An 18446-nucleotide genomic window follows, 5' to 3' on the forward strand; every position below is an offset into this window, starting at 1 on the left:
GGGGTGGGCGAGGTCGCCTTCCTCCAGCCCCCAGGGAAAACATGGTCAGACGGGGGCTTCTGGCTGGCTGCCTGTGGTGGAGAGGAGGCCCCAGACTGCCCCTGAGTGTGACAAGCTGTGAAATAAAATTCATCTTTTATGGCAAGGCAAGAGAAATTTAAACATAAGAATTCTTCTCTGCCATTTGGCTTCCTCTCTCCTCCCCCAGTTTCAGCCAGGTTAAATCTGAGTCACCATACCATAGATGTCAGCCACCGCCATTTTGGACTCCTTTTCCCTATTCTAACTACCTAATACCCCATGCCCCAGGAGTGGTGGCTGCGCGGGTCAGGAGGGGCGGCAGTGAGGAGATACCCCTCGTCCAAGGTAAGGAGCAGCGGCTGCACTTTGCTGGAGCAGCCATGAAGAGATACCCCACGTCCAAGGTAAGAGAAACCCAAGTAAGATGGTAGGTGTTACTAGAGGGCATTAGAGGGCAGACACTGAAGCCATAATCACAGAAAACTAGTCAATCTAATCACACTAGGACCACAGCCTTGTCTGACTCAATGAAACTAAGCCATGCCCTGTGGGGCCACCCAAGATGGGCAGGTCATGGTGGAGAGGTCTGACAGAATGTGGTCCACTGGAGAAGGGAATGGCAAACCACTTCAGTATTCTTGCCTTGAGAACCCCACGAACAGTATGAAAAGGCAAAATGATAGGATACTGAAAGAGGATCTCCCCAGGTCGGTAGATGCCCAATATGCTACTGGAGATCAGTGGGGAAATAACTCCAGAAAGAATGAAGGGATGGAGCCAAAGCAAAAACAATACCCAGCTGTGGATGTGACTGGTGATAGAAGCAAGGTCCGGTGCTGTAAAGAGCAATATTACATAGGAACCTGGAATGTCAGGTCCATGAATCAAGGCAAATTGGAAGTGGTTAAACAAGAGATGGCAAGAGTGAATGTCGACATTCTAGGAATCAGCGAACTAAAATGGACTGGAATGGGTGAATTTAACTCAGATGACCATTATATCTACTACTGCAGGCAGGAATCCCTCAGAATAAATGGAGTAGCCATCATGGTCAACAAAAGAGTCCAAAATGCAGTACTTGGATGCAATCTCAAAAATGACAGAATGATCTCTGTTCATTTCCAAGGCAAACCATTCAATATCACAGTAATCCAAGTCTATGCCCCAAACAGTAACACTGAAGAAGCTGAAGTTGAATGGTTCTATGAAGACCTACAAGACCTTTTAGAACTAACACCCAAAAAAGATGTCCTTTTCATTATAGGGGATTGGAATGCAAAAGTAGGAAGTCAAGAAATACTTGGAGTAACAGGCAAATTTGGCCTTGGAATATGGAATGAAGCAGGGCAAAGACTAATAGAGTTTTGCCAAGAGAACGCACTGGTCATAGCAAACACCCTCTTCCAGCAACACAAGAGAAGATTCTACACATGGACATCACCAGATGGTCAACATCAAAATCAGCTTGATTATATTCTTTGCAGCCAAAGATGGAGAAGCTCTATACAGTCAGCAAAAACAAGACCAGGAGCTGACTGTGGCTCAGATCATGAACTCCTTATTGCCAAATTCAGACTTAAATTTAAGAAAGTAGGGAAAACCACTAGACCATTCAGGTATGACCTAAATCAAATCCCTTATGATTATACAGTGGAAGTAAGAAATAGATTTAAGGGACTAGATCTGATAGATAGAGTGCCTGATGAACTATGGACTGAGGTTAGTGACACTGTACAGGAGACAGGGATCAAGACCATCCCCCTGGAAAAGAAATGCAAAAAAGCAAAATGGCTGTCTGGGTAGGCCTTACAAATAGCTGTGAAAAGAAGAGAAGTGAAAGGCAAAGGAGAAAAGGAAAGATAGAAGCATCTGAATGCAGAGTTCCAAAGAATAGCAAGAAGAGATAAAAAAGCGTTCTTCATCGATCAATGCAAAGAAATAGAAGAAAACAACAGAATGGGAAAGACTAGAGATCTCTTCAAGAAAATTAGAGATACCAAGGGAACATTTCATGCAAAGATGGGCTCGATAAAGGACAGAAATGGTATGGACCTAACAGAAGCAGAAGATATTAAGAAGAGATGGCAAGAATACACAGAAGAACTGTACAAAAAAGATCTTCACGACCCAGATACTCACGATGGTGTGATCACTCACCTTGAGTCAGACATCCTGGAATGTGAAGTCAAGTGGGCCTTAGAAAGCATCACTACGAACAAAGCTAGTGGAGGTGATGGAATTCCAGTTGAGCTATTTCAAATCCTGAAAGATGATGCTGTGAAAGTGCTGCACTCAATATGCCAGCAAATTTGGAAAACTCAGCAGTGGCCACAGGACTGGAAAAGGTCAGTTTTCATTCTAATCTCAAAGAAAGGCAATGCCAAGAATGCTCAAACTACCACACAATTGCATTCATCTCACACGCTAGTAAAGTAATGCTCAAAATTCTCCAAGCCAGGCTTCAGCAATGCGTGAACTGTGAACTTCCAGATGTTCAAGCTGGTTTTAGAAAAGGCAGAGGAACCAGAGATCAAATTGCCAACATCTGCTGGATCGTGGAAAAAGCAAGAGAGTTCCAGAAAAACATCTATTTCTGCTTTATTGACTATGCCAAAGCCTTTGACTGTATGGATCACAATAAACTGTGGAAAATTCTGAAAGAGATGGGAATACCAGACCACCTGACCTGCCTCTTGAGAAACCTATATACAGGTCAGGAAGCAACAGTTAGAACTGGACATGGAACAACAGACTGGTTCCAAATAGGGAAAGGAGTATGTCAAAGCTGTATATTGTCACCGTGCTTATTTAACTTATATGCAGAGTACATCATGAGAAATGCTGGACTGGAAGAAGCACAAGCTGGAATCAAGATTGCCAGGAGAAATATCAATAACCTCAGATATGCAGATAACACCACCCTTATGGCAGAAAGTGAAGAGGAACTAAAAAGCCTCTTGATGAAACTGAAAGAGGAGAGTGAAAAAGTTGGCTTAAAACTCAACATTCAGAAAACTAAGATCATGGCATCTGGTCCTATCATTTCATGGGAAATAGATGGGGAAACAGTGTCAGACTTTATTTCGGGGGCTCCAAAATCACTACAGATGGTGACTGCAGCCATGAAATTAAAAGACGCTTACTCCTTGGAAGGAAAGTTATGACCAACCTAGATAGCATATTGAAAAGCAGAGACATTACTTTGCCAACAAAGGTCCATCTAGTCAAGGCTATGGTTTTTCCAGTAGTCATGTATGGATGTGAGAGTTGGACTGTGAAGAAAGCTGAGCGCCGAAGAATTGATGCTTTTGAACTGTGGTGTTGGTGAAGACTCTTGAGAGTCCCTTGGACTGCAAGGAGATCCAACCAGTCCATCCTAAAGGAGATCAGTCCTGGGTGTTCTTGCAAGATCCAACCAGTCCATTCTAAAGGAGATCAGTCCTGGGTGTTCTTTGGAAGGAATGATGCTAAAGCCGAAACTCCAGTACTTTGGCCACCTCATGCGAAGAGCTGACTCATTGGAAAAGACTCTGATGCTGGGAGGGACTGGTGGCAGGAGGAAAAGGGGATGACAGAGGATGAGGTGGCTGGATGGCATACCGACTCGATGGATGTGAATTTGAGTGAACTCCGGGAGTTGGTGATGGACAAGGAGGTCTGGCGTGCTGCAATTTATGGGGTTGCAAAGAGTTGAACACAACTGAGCAACTGAACTGAACTGAACAAACTCCTCCCCCTGCACTGTGTATCTGTTAATATGCATCAAACCAGACTTCTATCAGCAGGAACACCGGCTCAACCAGTCATGTACTCATAGCATCAACAAGACAATTCATTAAAACACGGCATTTCTTCTTGGTCTTATAAGGGGTCACATGACCCACCACGATGGCACTTAGATCTGGATGATGTAAACCGGTCAATAATATGTCATTTAATGTACAGCCCTCTGTCTCAAAAAAAACTTAAACTGTGTCTTGACTTCTAATGGGTGGAATAGTCCTCAGAGCTTTCTGAGACACTCTTTCCAGGTTATAATCCTAACATTTGGCTCAAATGAAGTCTTCCAATTCTTTCTTAGACAGATGAATTTTTGTTGACACCAGGGAGGCAGACTGACTTCCTAGCTCTGACTCTAAGCCCAAGGCTTACATTCACTCCTGGTCCTCTCTGGGTTCCCCAAGGCTGGGGCATTCGTGCTGCTACTAAGTGACTCCCTTTCCCAAGCTGGAGTGCTGCTGGGTTCAGCCCAGAGGGAAGAAGGATCATGGGGAAACCATGCATCTCTCCTACCCAAAGGGAACCTTAGGACTTGAGGGCTTTATTCTGAGTATCCTCAAAGGCTGGGCCTTGGACTGACCAGGGAGTGGGTGTTACACAAGGAATAGTCTGCCTCCATCCACAGGGAAAAACCTCCAGCAGTGGGAATGGCTGTCCCAGCAGACAGGGGGCTCCTTGTCCCCAGAGGCTGACAGCCTAGGTGTCTGGGGGCAGAGAGAAAGGGGGAACCCCTGTCCTGACTGGAGAGAGATCGCTCAGACCCTTCTACTCAGACATACTCAAATCTCAGGGAGAATTTCCTGAGCCTTGTGATTGCTTTCTAAGGGAACTTATGAATTTCTAAAGGATCAAAGTTTTGTGACAGGCCCTCCAGCGAGGGAGCCTGTCATTCCATGAAGCATATGTCAATATCCTCAAGTCATAGCTACAGAGCCCTTTGGGGTTGGGGGGTGGGGAGAGTGGCAGGAGGTTGCAGAGCACCCATACTGTCCTTGCAAAGGGCATTTTGGCAGTTGTCCAGCCCATATAAACATCAGGTTCTGATGTAAACTGTCTCTCACAGCGTCCAGCGTCTCTCCAACTTTCCCCAAAACATCTGAGTGGTTTCAGAAACTACCCTTGTGATGCCTGACCCAGCCTCAACTTCCTCCAGAGACTGAGTGGGCTGGTGAGTAAACAGCAGCTTTCCCCGGCCTGCCTTCCAGCGGGTAATTCCAACAGCCTCCAGGCTGCCTGGACTGTGTGTCCTGGGGCCACAGCAGACTTAGCATCTGCCCATACTCCTTTTCCAAGGCCGCTTGTTTGCTGACTTGAGTCTGAGAGCCCCAAGGAGAGCAGGACACCGCAGGCCCAAATCAGGCCACTCGATCTTTACTGTGAAATGCAAAATTCCTGAAGTCCAGATTGAACCACAAAATGTTCTTTGTTTTCCAGCAGAATGGGAGACCAGGGAGCTTTTTGACATCCACAGGAGCACAAACACCCAAATCGCCTTCTGGGCTTCCCAGGTGGCTCAGTGGTAAAGAATCCACCTGCTAAGGCCGGAGCTGTAGGAAATGAGGGTTTAGTCCCTGGGTGGGGAAGATCCCCTGGGGGAGGAAATGGCAACCCACTCCAGTAGTCTTGCCCGGAGGATCCCATAGACAGAGGAGCCTGGTGGGGTCGCACCTTGTGGGGTCCATGGGATGGCAAAGACTCGGACACGACTGAGCACAATCACCCAGTCTCACGGGCGCTGAGCAGCTGGAGCCAGAGGCTGGGCCTGGGACCATCAGGATCTATGTACCTGGCAGATCTGGGAAGGATGCATCTTCGTGACCCAGGACAGAGACCATGGTGTCCACAGAGCAGGCAAGAACCCAAGAAGGGCCCACAGTTCCCCTTCTCCATTTAGCAAGGAAGCCGCCTGGGTGAAGCAGAGCAGGCTCTTCTCCAGGCAGCAGCTGGTGGGCAGGGCCTCCATCTGGGCAAGGGCACCATGGCTGCTGAGAATCTTCAGGTGGCTGGGTCCCGGAGGCCTCTTGCTTCGGGAACGGTGACATGCGCTGGGCCCTGGGCCCACTGTGGAGCAGGCTATAGGACACTGACAGACTGGCAAGGCTAGGAGGGCCCCAGTGGCCCAGGCAGGGCTGGAGGCCAGACTGGGGACTCACGTCCGCAGAGTGCAGTGCTGTGGCTGCGGCCAAAACGGGGCAGGCAGACAACACCCCATTTCTTGACTTCCCTTCTGATTCAGGAGAAACAAACAGAGGCATTGGCTCCATGCCCACAGGGCCACTCACAGTAACTAGGGGTGGCTCGCACAGCAGTGAGGCCTGGAGGGCATCACTCCTGAGGCCAGGGTGATGGAGAAAGCGGGGTCTGGGGGGATGTGCCTCGTGGCCTCAGCCTCTGCTTGGGGTGTGTGTTTGACACCCAGGACTCTGGGCATCTTCTTGGCAGCAGCAGAAGGCAAGGGGCCCAGGCCCTCCTGGTCATTCAGATCCAGCCCCTTGTCTGTCTCTGCCGCACAGGCCTGGGCTCCCCAAGGTCCGGGTTGGGAGGCGCTGAGTGGGGATACAAGTATAGAACAGCGGGACCTCCCATATTGACAGGCTGGGCCCACCGCTGGATGCTGGAACCTCAGTTCAAGCCAGACAGGCCTCTGCCACCGGTGTGGTGCCACCAGGGCCACCATGGCCTTCCAGAGGCACCCAGCTGCCCTCTCAGCCCCAGTCCAGCCCTCATTTATCAGAGACAGTCGTGGGCAAGGGGTCCTCCTTCCCTTCCTCCTCCACCGAGAACATAACGTCCCCACAGCTGCCCAGCGGTGGCTCCGTCTCCTGCTCCGGGTAGTGGGAGGCATAGTCCGTCTCCAGCTCCTCCTCGAGCTCGGGCCCGGCTGGCCCCACTGGGCCTTGGCCCTCAGGCACCTCGGCTTTCACAGTCCCCACAATCACGGTGTCGGCTTTCATGATGTAGATGTTCTCTGCAAGGCAAAAGGGTGGGGGAGGTGAGGAGACCAGGGCCCCAGCTGTACAGAAGCCAGGAGGCAGAGGAGGGTCCCTATACCAGCTCTGCCACTCCTGCTGTGTGGCCTCAGGGAGAACGCACAGCCACTCTGATCCACAATAAACCCTGCTGACTTCACAGGTGTCTTGGGGCTTCAAAGGAGATAAAACAGCTAGCAGTTGCCTGCAGAGGGGTTAAGGACTGGAGGTGCTCCTGATTTTCTCAACATTTCTGCAGGGATGGGGCAGGAAAGGAGAGGACAGGGTTAGGAGAGAAAGCAAGAAGTGGGGGGAAATCAGGGAACAACGATGTTGATATCAAGAGCGCCACTGAACACTGGCAGAGCTTAGCCTGCCGCCTTGGATGTTTTCCACACATTAGCTTCCGAATCTTTGCATCACTTCCACAAGATAGATGGCCGATTATTATACGATCCCCATTTACAGATGGAGCTCAGGGATGTTAAATGACCTGCCCAAGGCACCAGGTAGTCAGTAGAAATCCCCAAAGAAACTCCACCATGCCCAGCTTCCCTTTCAGCACCTATTCACGTGCCTAAAGCAGAAATCTGGGGACTGTGCGGGCGGGAGGAGGGGAAGCGGGCGGCGGCAACATGTCCTGGTTTTCCTGAGATGCTACCAGTTTTCAAAGTTCTGCGTCCCAGGAACCTCTTCAGTCCAGCCTAACCCAGACCACATCCTACAGAAACCTCAACCCTGTTAATAATTGCCAAGAGCCTGAGATCTGGACAGCTTTGCAGGGGCCTGTATATCTTGGTGTTTATTTCTTATTGCTGTGTGCCTGCCTTGCAAACAGGAGGGCTGCCTGTGTGAATTGCATGGATGAATAACCAGCCCAGCCTGTTAGCTGCATTACCCGCGCCGCACCCCCCGCCACTGACCTCCTGCTTCCAGGGCTTTGGAGTCTCAGGGGAGCTAAGTAAGCTGCCAGAGAAGCTGGGAAGTAGGGAGCCTGGCTTTCACCCAGATCAGCTAACTGCAAACTCCAGTAGCCCAGCTTCTGATGGCCTTGAGCTCAGGGCAGGGTGCCAGCTCCCAGCCCCTCAGCCCTAGAACTCTCTCTCTGGAGTCTGAATGGGGAAGCTATCAAGAGGGAACTTGAGAGCTAGGGTGGGGTTCAGGATGCCTGCCTTGCTGGGAAACCCAGTTACACCCCTCTGATTCAGGAGCCCCCCAAAGATTCTTGGGGCCCCTGCACCCTCAACCCATTGCATAATCCAGTTTTTCTGTTTTGGTCTTTGATACCTCTAGGAGAGAGAGAAGGTTACAAGAATGAAATAAGCTGTAGGCTGGGAGCCCCCTACCCCCCAAAAGAGAGAGCATGGCCTCAAGTCACACACCGTCCACTAAAGCCTGCAGAACCTGACCAGAAGGGCTGGCAAAAGATAGAAGCCAGTGATAGTGAGGTGAGGGAGAACACAGAAGAAACTTGGCAGGGCCAGAGATGAGAGAGACAGACAGACATAGAGGAGGAGGGGTGTGAATGAAGCGGGGTATGTTTGTCCAGGTAGAAGCAGCCAAAGCTGGGGGGCCAGGCTGTCACCCCCTCACGTTCCCCAGGTCCTGATTCCCTGGGCTCTGTCTACCGACCACCACAGGGCTGCCTGCGGGAGAGGGTCTTCCAGAAGCTGCTTGGATTTCCTGCCCCATTCAGGGCTCCAGCATCCAAAGAAGTTGTGCTGGTTGGGGGTGAGTGGGTGGTGGTGGTGAAGGTGAAAGGACAGGGTTCCCTGTGCCTGGTGCCCAGGGGTAGAGGGGTAACCAGAGTGTGGTCCCCTTGGGACTGGACCAGGGGTTACTCCTCTCAGGAGATGTCAGAAGAACAGAGGGCTCACCATCTCTTGAATGTTCCAGGAAGACCTTCTCCAAGCTTACAGACCAGGCTTATAGACCAGGCTGCCCATGGCCCAGCCCTGCTGGGAGCCTGGTACCTCCCTCTACCCACCCCTGCCAAACACTCCCAGAGCCCCAGCCCTGTGGCTCCAGGCACTGTGCTCAGCAAGGACTCAAACATTCAAACTAGGACTTCTTAGGAAATTTGCAAAAAATGTCTTCAGCAGTATTTCCCAAAATACATCCTTTTCCAATAAAACTTGCTACTGCTGCTGCTAAATCGCTTCAATCGTGTCCAACTCTGTATGACACCATAGACGGCAGCCCACCAGGCTCCCCTGGGATTCTCCAGGCAAGAACACTGGAGTGGGTTGCCATTTCCTTCTCCCATGCATGAAAGTGAAAAGTGAAAGTGAAGTTGCTCAGTTGTGTCCGACCCTCAGCGACCCCATGGACTGCAGCCTTCCAGGCTCCTCCATCCATGGGATTTCCCAGGCAAGAGTACTGGAGTGGGGTGCCATTGCCTTCTCTGAATAAAATTTGCTGAAAGCTGCAATTCCAAAAGTTTCAGTTTGGCGCTAACGGTTCTGCCCTCAGAGTTCCATCCACCAACCCCTGCTACAGAAATATGTAGGATGATCACAAATGCCTCTTCGGAATGATCTCAGTGATGGTTAACTCTCCAGAGAAGACAGAGATGGAACCCATTAAGACACTGCCTCTTGGGGAGCTTAAAGCCAGGTGGGGCGGGGAGGAAGCTGCAAACACAGTCATACTGCTGGGAGCTGAGGACACAAGGTGGAGAGGCCTGGGTTCTGGGGGTACCCAGAGGGTGTCTCCTAGAGAGGAGAGTAGAGAGGGCGGGGAAGGCTTCCTGGAGAGGAGGCAAATACGCAAGGTCCTGGGACATCAGGAATTTATTCAAGACTTCCCCTGGTGGTCCAGCGATTAAGACTCCTCACTTACCCTGCAAAGGGCATGAGTTCGATCCCTGGTTCCCCAAACTGCAGCCTAAGATCTCACAGGCTATGTGGTGCAGCCAAAGAAGAAAAGAATTGACTAGATTCAAGGAGGTGGAGTTGACTATTTCAGGTGAGGAAGAAGCTCCCACGGAGAAGCTCAGATGTGAGAGAGGGCTCCAAAAACTAGAACACTGCCACTGAGAAGGGGGAGCAGACCTGCAGGGTTGGGAGGCAGGCGAGCCTGGTGGGAAGGAGAAGCAGCAGCCTGGAATTCACACTGCAGGGAGCAGGGACTCCCTGGAGGGCTTAAAGCAGGGGTATAATATGGGCAAGTATGCGTTTTGGTAGAAGCGCTCTTGGTGTACCAGGGTGAGGGGAGGAGGAGGAAGAAGACTTGAGAGTGGAAGGTTCGCCTTGGCTGGAGGGAGGCTGCAGTTTGGGGCACCAGGGAAATCACTTCATCCTGAACCGATGTTTCTCCAATTGTAAAACGGAGGGACTGACTCGAGCCTCAGAAGGAGAGGTGACCAGCGCACAGTGGCCAAATGTGAACGCATCAGCCAAGAGGCAGCTCTTGGCTGATGTCTCTCCTGACATCTCCCTCCACCCATCTTAGAGGCCCTGTGCTGGGGGCTGGATGGTGTTTACTTCCCCTCTAATAAGAGCAGGCACCAGGCAGAGGGAACCCTGCAGCCACCAGGGCAACTTTGCGAGCATCATTTCACAAGTTCCCACAATGACCCCGGGAAGTCAGAAGTATTGACTACTCTTAGTTTGGTGGTGGTGGTTTAGTCACTAAGTCATATCTGAATGTTGCAACCCCATGGGCTGTATCCCGCCAGGCTCCTCTAGTTTACAGAAATTTAAATTGGGATGAAGAGGCGGAGCAAGCTGTAGATATCCCTGAGAATGGCTTAACTCCTTCATGAAAAGCATCTCCTACTTATAAAAGCCGGTTGGGGAGCCCCTGCCTCTTCCTTGCTGAGCTTTCCATCCCCAGGGTCTCTGGTCCCTCGTTAGGGGCTCAGGGTCCATCTCCCACTGCCCTCTAAGCACTCCAGGACCCCCCCAAACAGGCCGACTCACCAATCCTGTTGTTGGTATGCTCCATGGTCCCTCGGGGCTCAGGTAGGTCTGTGGGGGACGGGGGGCTGCTGACTGGGCTGGCCTCCAGCAGCCGCAGGCTCTCCAGGCAGGTCTCCATGGCTGGGCGGCTCAGTAAACCCTGCTCCTCATTGCCTGGGTCTGCCACTGATACACTCTTGGTCAGCTGCAGTGGGCAGAGGAAATGGTGCTGAGGCAGGGTACCCCAACCTCCCCCAGTCTCTGTGCTGGAAAATGCATTTCTTCATCTCCATAGACCCCCAGCAAGTCTCCTTCTCTGCTTTAAAGCCACCATGCGCTCACCCTGGGCTTCTCAGCATGGATGACCTGATGTTCCTGCATATGGGACCCTGTGAAGGCACATCGTTTTTAACTGGCACTAAATAAGGATAGTGGAGCATCGCATACAATGCTTACCGTGTATGTGGCCCTCAACACGTGCTAATCATTAACAACCACTCTGCATGAGTGCATGCTAAGTCGCTTCAGTCATGTCTGACTCTGCGACCCTAAGGACTGTAGCCCGCCAGGCTCTTCTATCCATAGGATTCTCCAGGCAAGAATACTGGAATGAGTTGCCAAGCCCTCCTCCAGGGGATCTTCCTGACCTAGGGATGGAACCCGAGTCTCTTATGTCTCCTGCATTGACAGGTGGTTCTTTACCACTAGTGCCCCCTGGGAAGCCCAACTAGTCTACAAGGCGGTTAATATCTCTCCATTTTACAGATCAGGAAACTGAGGCACAGAAGAGTCAAGTAACTTGCTCAGGGTTAGTTAGTAAGTGTCCGGCCAATACTAGAACCCAGTGTCTCCCTTTGGAATCCATACATGTTTGCTCAGTCTACAAGTGTCAGCTCTAGGCCCACCCCAACTCCCCTGCTCCTGGGACAGCAGTCTTTTATGATCACAGTAATGTACTAAAAACAGATATGTTTCAGGAAAATGTTGGTTTCAGTTTTGACCTTTCCATAAGTGCCAAGGAGAAGTGGTCTCATGAAATGTTCTAACGTAAATACCATTTACCTTCAAGCTTCAAAAGGGAATGAGTTTGAATAATTCCAAAAATACAGTTACATAATCCTTCATATTCTTTTAAAATAATTTGAAGTTTAAAAGATGGTAGTCTTAAAGAAGTTACTATTTATGCACTGGTCCATGTGGCCAAAATATATTTGATTATCTTTGCTGTTGTTATTGTTCAGTTGCTCAGTTGTATATGACTCTTTGCGACCCCATGGACTGCAGCATGCCAGGCTTCCCTGTCCTTCATCATGTCCCAGAGCTTGCTCAAACTCATGTCTATTGAATCGGTGATGTCATCCAATCATCTCACCCTCTGTTGTCCCCTTCTCCTCCTGCCTTCAATCTTTCCCAGCATCAGGATCTTTGCTAATGAGTCGGCTCTTTGCATTAGGTGGCCAAAGTATTGCAGCTTCAGCATCAGTCCTTCCAATGAATATGCAAGATTGATTTTCTTTAGGATGGACTGGTTTGATCTCCTTGCAGTCCAAGGGACTCTCAAGAGTCTTCTCCAACACCACAACTCAAAAGCATCAATTCTTTAGTGATTAGCCTTCTTTATGGCCCAACTCTCCCATTCATACATGACTACTGGAAAAACCATAGCTTTGAGTAGAGGGACCTTTGTCAGCAAAGTAATGTCTCTGCTTTTTAATATGCTATCTAGGTTTGTCATAGGCTTCCAAGAAGCAAGCGTCTTTCAATTTCATGGCTGCAGCCACCATCTACAGTGATTCTGGAGCCTAAGAAAATAAAGTCTGTCACTGTTTCCATTGTTTCCCCATCTATTTGCCATGAAGTGATGGGACCGGATGCCATGATCTTAGTTTTCTGAATGTTGAGTTTTAAGTCAACTTTTTCACTCTCCTCTTTCATCTTCATCAAGAGGCTCTTCAGTTTTTCTTCACTTTCTACCATAAGGGTGGTATCATCTGCATATCTGGGGTTATTGATATTTCTCCCGGCAATCTTGATTCCTGCTTGTGCTTCATCTAGCCCGGCATTTCACATGATGTACTCTGCATATTAAGTAAAATAAGCAGGGTGACAATATACAGCCTGATGTACTCCTTTCCCAATTTGGAACCAGTCCGTTGTTCCATGTCCGGTTCTAATTGTTGCTTCTTGACCTGCATAACGTTTCTCAAGAGACAAGTAAGGTGGTCTGGTATTCCCATCTTTAAGAATTTTCCAGTTTGTTGTGATCCTCACAGTCAAAGGCTTTGGCATAGTCAATAAAGCAGAAGTAGATGGTTTTCGGGAATTCTCTTGCTTTTTCTATGATCCAGTGGATGTTGGCAATTTGATCTCTGGTTTCTCTGCCTTTTCTAAATCCAATGGAAGTTCTTGGTTCACGTACTGTTGAAATCTAGCTTGGAGAATTTTGAGCATTACTTTGTTACCGTGTGAGATGAGTACAATTGTGTGGTAGTTTGAACATTCTTTGGGATTGGAATGAAAATTGACCTTTTCCAATCCTGTGGCCACTGCTGAGTTTTCCAAATTTGCTGGAATATTAAATGGAGCACTTTAACAGCATCATCTTTTAGGATTTGAAACAGCTCAACTGGAATCCCATCACCTCCACTAGCTTTGTTCGTATCTTACAAATCATTAAATACTTTTTTCATGAAACTTCTTGATATCATAACAGCAACTTATCTGACTCAAGCATGTTTGACTGTGATCTCTCATGATTTGAAATTGAACCTGTATTGTGGTTCCATCTATTATGTTTAAAAATAGAGAATGGAGGCTTCCCTGGTGATATGGTAAAAAATCCACCTGCCAACGCAGGGGCCACAGGTTCAATCCCTGGTCCGGGAATATTCCCCATGCCACAGAGCAACTAAGTCCAGGCACCACAACTACTTAAGCCTGCGTGCTCTAGAGCCTGTGCTCGGAAACAAGAGAAGCCACTGCAATGAGAAGCCTGTGCACCACAGCTAGAGAGGAGCCCTTGCTCACCGCAACTCAAAAAAGCCCATAATAGCAACAAAGACCCAGGGCAGCCAAATAAATAAAACTTAAAAATACTATTTAAAAAAAAGAAAGGAATGGAAGAACTGATAAGTGTGGGGGGGGAAGTGGGCAAACCATACACATCTGAGACCTGGTCATATGGTATGTTTCGTCCTGCCCCTCTCAGCTGTGGAAAGCAGGGCCGCTCCTCTCCCCACGCCCCCTCACTGGTCCCTGCGCTGCCCCTGAGAGGCCGGCACAGAGCAGGGCCCAAGCGAAGCCTGGAGAGGACCTGGTGCACATGGCCCACGCAGGATGCCCGCAGGCTCGGCGGTAACATGTGCAAAGCCCCCAGCCCAGCACCTGGCACAGCGAGAGCATCATAAAAGGCGGGTGATGATAGCCTTGCTAGGAGGCAGCTCAGGGTAACAGCCCAGAGCACTGGCTTTGGAGTCACGCACACCAGCCCTCAAATCCCAGCTGATCTATTTTCCAACTGCGGAATCACCTTTCCTGTCTGGGCCTCTGTTTCCTCTCCTATACAACAGGACAACAGTACCAACCTCAGTGTGTTGCCAGGACAAACGGGAACAACTTGGAGAAAGCCAGAAGCCTAGCTCGCGGAAAATGCTCCCTGCATGCACATGTGCTCAGTCACATCTGACTCTTTACGACCCCATGTAGCCCGCCAGGCTCCTCTGTCCATGGGATTCTCCAGGCACGAGTACTAGAGTAGGTTGCCATTTCCTCCTCCAGGGGATCTTCTCGACCCAGGGATCAAACCTGCATCTCTTGCATTGCAGGCGAATTCTTTACCACTCCGCCACCTGGGAGCACCAGGTGCTCCATATATGCTAGCTAAAGTTTCAAAAGTTTGTGCTACTGACTTGACATCCCAGCTTTGAGACTCACAGAGGATTGAAGGACAAAGGGGAAAATGAACCCAGCCTTCTCTCAGACCACACCTGGCACCCAAATGGTCAAAATCAGACCTGCTGTCTGGCAGGCCCTTCTGGAAGTCCCCGGTGGGATGAGCCAGGAGCTGAGGCTGCCGTGGGGGTGGAGCTGCGCATCCCTGGCCAGGGCCTGGCTGAGGCCCCACCGCGCTCAGAGCTCCCTGCGTGGGGCAGCCCGAGCCTGAACTTGCAGGGGAACCTGCACCTGGGCCGTGGGAGGGAAAGGACCCACCCAGTCACTGTCAGAACCAGCAGCTCTGATGGAGGAGGAGTCACATGTAGGGGCACAAAGCTGGGGTGGGGGCAAGGGAGAGGCTACTTACTATCGGGTTCCTCCCCGGCTTGGAATCTGCAAGGAGACAAAGAGCAGTCACTTCACCAAGGGGCATCTGGCAGCTGCCTGGCCCTGCCCCACCCCACTGCAGGCAAGTGCCTCCTCCACTGCCCCCAGGGTGGAAGTTGGTCCTTCCTCAGACCTCACTCTGGAGAACAGTGGATGGGTTTCAGGCCCGGGGCACAGGGCCTCACTTCCCAGGGGCAGCCAGAGAACAGGGCAGTCATCTCTCTCCCAGCCACCAAGCCCCTCAGCACACCGGACCCCTCCCCATCCACCCACTCCTACACACGCACAGGAGTGGTTCAAGACCAGTGTGCACCCAGCTGGAGCTGAAGAGGCTCTGGCAGGGTCAGAAGCTGGAGCCGAAGAGGCTCTGGCAGGGTCAGAAGCTGGTCTGTGGCTGTTGCCATCGCCTGGTGGCCTCCAGGGGCAGAAGAGGCCAGAGCCCCCCGGAGCAACATGTGAAACTCAACCCACACAGGAGGACCTCATGGTGATAGAGAGAGGGTGGCAGGTCCTGAGGATCCTTTCTGAGCCCCCGAGTCAGGCATGCCTAAAGCCAGATGGCCACAGAGCCCTTTAGGCTCCGGCCAGCATGAATTCAGCCTTCTATCACGTGTGCCCGAAACAGTCCACGTGACCAGTCTCACTGGTCATCACACTTCCGATAGTGTGGGCTCAGGCCACAGTGATCCTCAGGGGACAACCTTCAACTTCTCACCCTAAACTCCACCCTCCTCTCCAACTTTTCTCTCGATTTAAACAGGGCATCAGGTCACGGCCAAGTATATGTTGACCCTTAACCACAACCAGATGTCCAACTGGAAAAGCTAGAGATGGTACCGAGACGTGTCTACACTGGGGTGAGTCAGCTCCCAGGCGCTGAGTCCTCTGGGAGCGCACGGCCCCTTATACTCCCAAGGGGACCACCTACAGGGTCTTAACTTTTGTTGCCTTTAGGTGTGGACATCTGACCAGAGAACTCGCATATAAGGAGGCCAGCCAGCTGAGTCACCTCGGGAACTCTGTCTGACCTCAGCTGCTCTGGGGAACCAGCCTTCTGAAATCCTAGCGGAAATGCACACTGGGGGCCAACCAGCCATGATAAAACAACATGATGGGCAATTTGAACCTGCTGTGTAGACACCAGGTCACTTTGGGGGACAATCTTCCATGTCCATTTTAAATGACCGTCCGCAGGTAAAGTGTCTAAAGGGGAAATGGATCAGAATCATGGTCAAAAGAACACATGTGTAAAATGACACAATGGTTGATTACTGAGTTAACAAACAAATCTGGGAACTGCTCTTCCCAGCAAAGCAGTCACCTTAGGAGGCTCGTGGCTCTCTCCCACAAGGTAGCCACTGTCCAGAGCCCGAGCCAGCATTTTGAGAAATGTTGTCTGGCCTGAGGCACATTCTTTTAAATGAAGTCAGAGAAGCCAAATCTTTATCCTTTGAGAGTGATGTCTGAGTTCTGCAAACAGCCAACTGTCATTTGGCAGAGAGTCATTGAGGGGAGAAAATATGTGACAAAGTAAAAAGACAGAATAAACAAAATTGGTAAGACACAGTCCTGGAGAGGATGTGGGTAAACAGGAACACAGCTGCTCATGCCCTGTGAACTGGTTCCCTCTTTCTCATTTCTCAAGAACCATCTGGCAGTGAAAACTTCACACACTTTGACTTAGTAATCCCTCTTTGGGGACACACCCTCAGGAAATAACTTGAAGGAAAGTAACCAGGCTGTGCACAGCAGTGGAGCCTATAATAAGCAAAAAAACTGAAAACGAGCCAGATGCCAAACAAAGCAGCAGCTTAGTGGTCCTGCATCGGAGGCCTGCCTAGCCACGCAACCCCAGCACAGTCCTTCACCTCTCCTGGTCTTAGTTCTCTCGTTTGGAAAAGGGGCAAGATCATGCCCCTTCAGAGGGTTTTTATGAAGATTAAATGAGACCTCAGAAGAGAAGGTGCCCAGGAAGCAATCATGTTGAGAGCATATTCTCTCTTTCTTATGTTTTTGAGTTTCTGTAGGCTTTATTGGGATAAGTTAACAAAAATCAAGATTCCATCAACCATCATTTCTTAATGTATAAACTCAGCAGAGACTCTGGTCCATATATGAAAGCGTGAAAATATCAGTCGCTCAGTCATGTCCGACTCTTTGTGACTATACAGCCCAGTCCACCAGGCTCCTCTGTCCATGGAATTCTGCAGGCAAGAATATGGAGTGGGTAGACATTCCCTTCTCCAGGGGATCTTCCCGACCCAGGGGTGGAACCCAGGTCTCCCGCATTGCAGGCAGGTCCTTTACCATCTTAGCCCCCTGGTCCGTATATGTGCACATACAAAACATAACACATTTTAACATAAACAGAGTCCCACTAGAACATTTTGCCAGTTAACAGAAAGCCAATTTTCCCTTTCCCCAAATGTCTTCAAAATTGAGGCCCCACTGTTTACTTCACAGTGGAACTAGTCCCTTGTGGCTAGGGACACTGGAGTTCTATCCTGTCTACTAAACCAAAAAATAATTGTTTTCAAATTTTAATTTGAGAGCACATACTCTTGATACGTTGTGATGAAAATGGCACAGAACTCATATGGTCTTCCTCCTCCAAATCCTTGACTTCAATCTAATCAGGACAAAAACACTAGACCAATTCCAACAGAGGATCATCCTATAACTTAACTGACCAGCACTCCTCAAAACTGCCGCGGTCACCAAAAGCTAGGGAGGCCAGAAACTGTCAGAGGCCAAGGGAGCCTAAGGCACAAATGCAAAGCAGTGTCCTGGGCGGGATCCTGGAGCAGCAGAAGCATGCTAGCAGAGTCAAGCAGATCTGAGCAGAGTACGGGCTGCAGAGAACAGCAGTGTATCGGTATTGCTTTTATTGTGACAAACGTACTGCAGTAGAATAAGATGTTTATAATAGAGGAAATTGGGTGTGGGCTATATTTCCACTAACTTCTCAAATTTTCTGTAAGTCTAAAACTTTTCTTTAAAATGAAGTCTGTTTAGATTTTTTAAATTACAACATTAAAAAGGGAAGGAGACAAACAAAAAGGAAGGTGGCTAAAATGCTCCCTAGCACCAGGGGAGCCCCGGGATATTCCCGTGGCTTGACACTCCATCACACCGAAAAGAAAACCAGATTTCAATACTGTCTCTCAGAAACCAGCATAAAATAATGTCAAGGTGAAAAGGCAGAATCCAGATGGTATCAACCTCGGCCTATAGCCGTGTTACAACCCGCCTGTGTTCTTTAATAAGACCTAGAACGAACGGTGCCAAGTGCAGAGGTCAGATTTCGTAAGGGCTTTTTCCCTCAAAAATTTTGCTTCAGTTCCCTGTCTTCATTCACTGGTAATCTTGCTTTTTTGGAATAAGCGCAATCTTCTCACAAATGTGTCCAGCGTCCCAGGACACAAATCCAAGGACAAACTGGGCATCGGCGGCC

At 49.7% G+C, this 18446-nt stretch overlaps 1 protein-coding gene across 1 annotated transcript in view; it reads right to left on the reverse strand.

Moving 5' to 3' along the window:
* Positions 1-3840: 3840 nt before the first annotated feature.
* Positions 3841-18446, reverse strand: part of TNFRSF8 (TNF receptor superfamily member 8) — a 76192-nt gene continuing 61586 nt past the window's right edge. The window contains exons 13-15 of the mRNA XM_061382679.1: positions 14973-14998; positions 10694-10877; positions 3841-6769 (exon numbers count right to left, since the gene is read on the reverse strand). Of these exons, the coding sequence (XP_061238663.1) occupies positions 6525-6769; positions 10694-10877; positions 14973-14998 (455 nt within the window). The 3' untranslated portion in view covers positions 3841-6524. The remainder of the gene's footprint in view (positions 6770-10693; positions 10878-14972; positions 14999-18446) is intronic.

The sequence above is a fragment of the Bos javanicus genome, chromosome 16, assembly GCF_032452875.1.
Source record: "Bos javanicus breed banteng chromosome 16, ARS-OSU_banteng_1.0, whole genome shotgun sequence".
Taxonomy (NCBI): domain Eukaryota; kingdom Metazoa; phylum Chordata; class Mammalia; order Artiodactyla; family Bovidae; genus Bos; species Bos javanicus.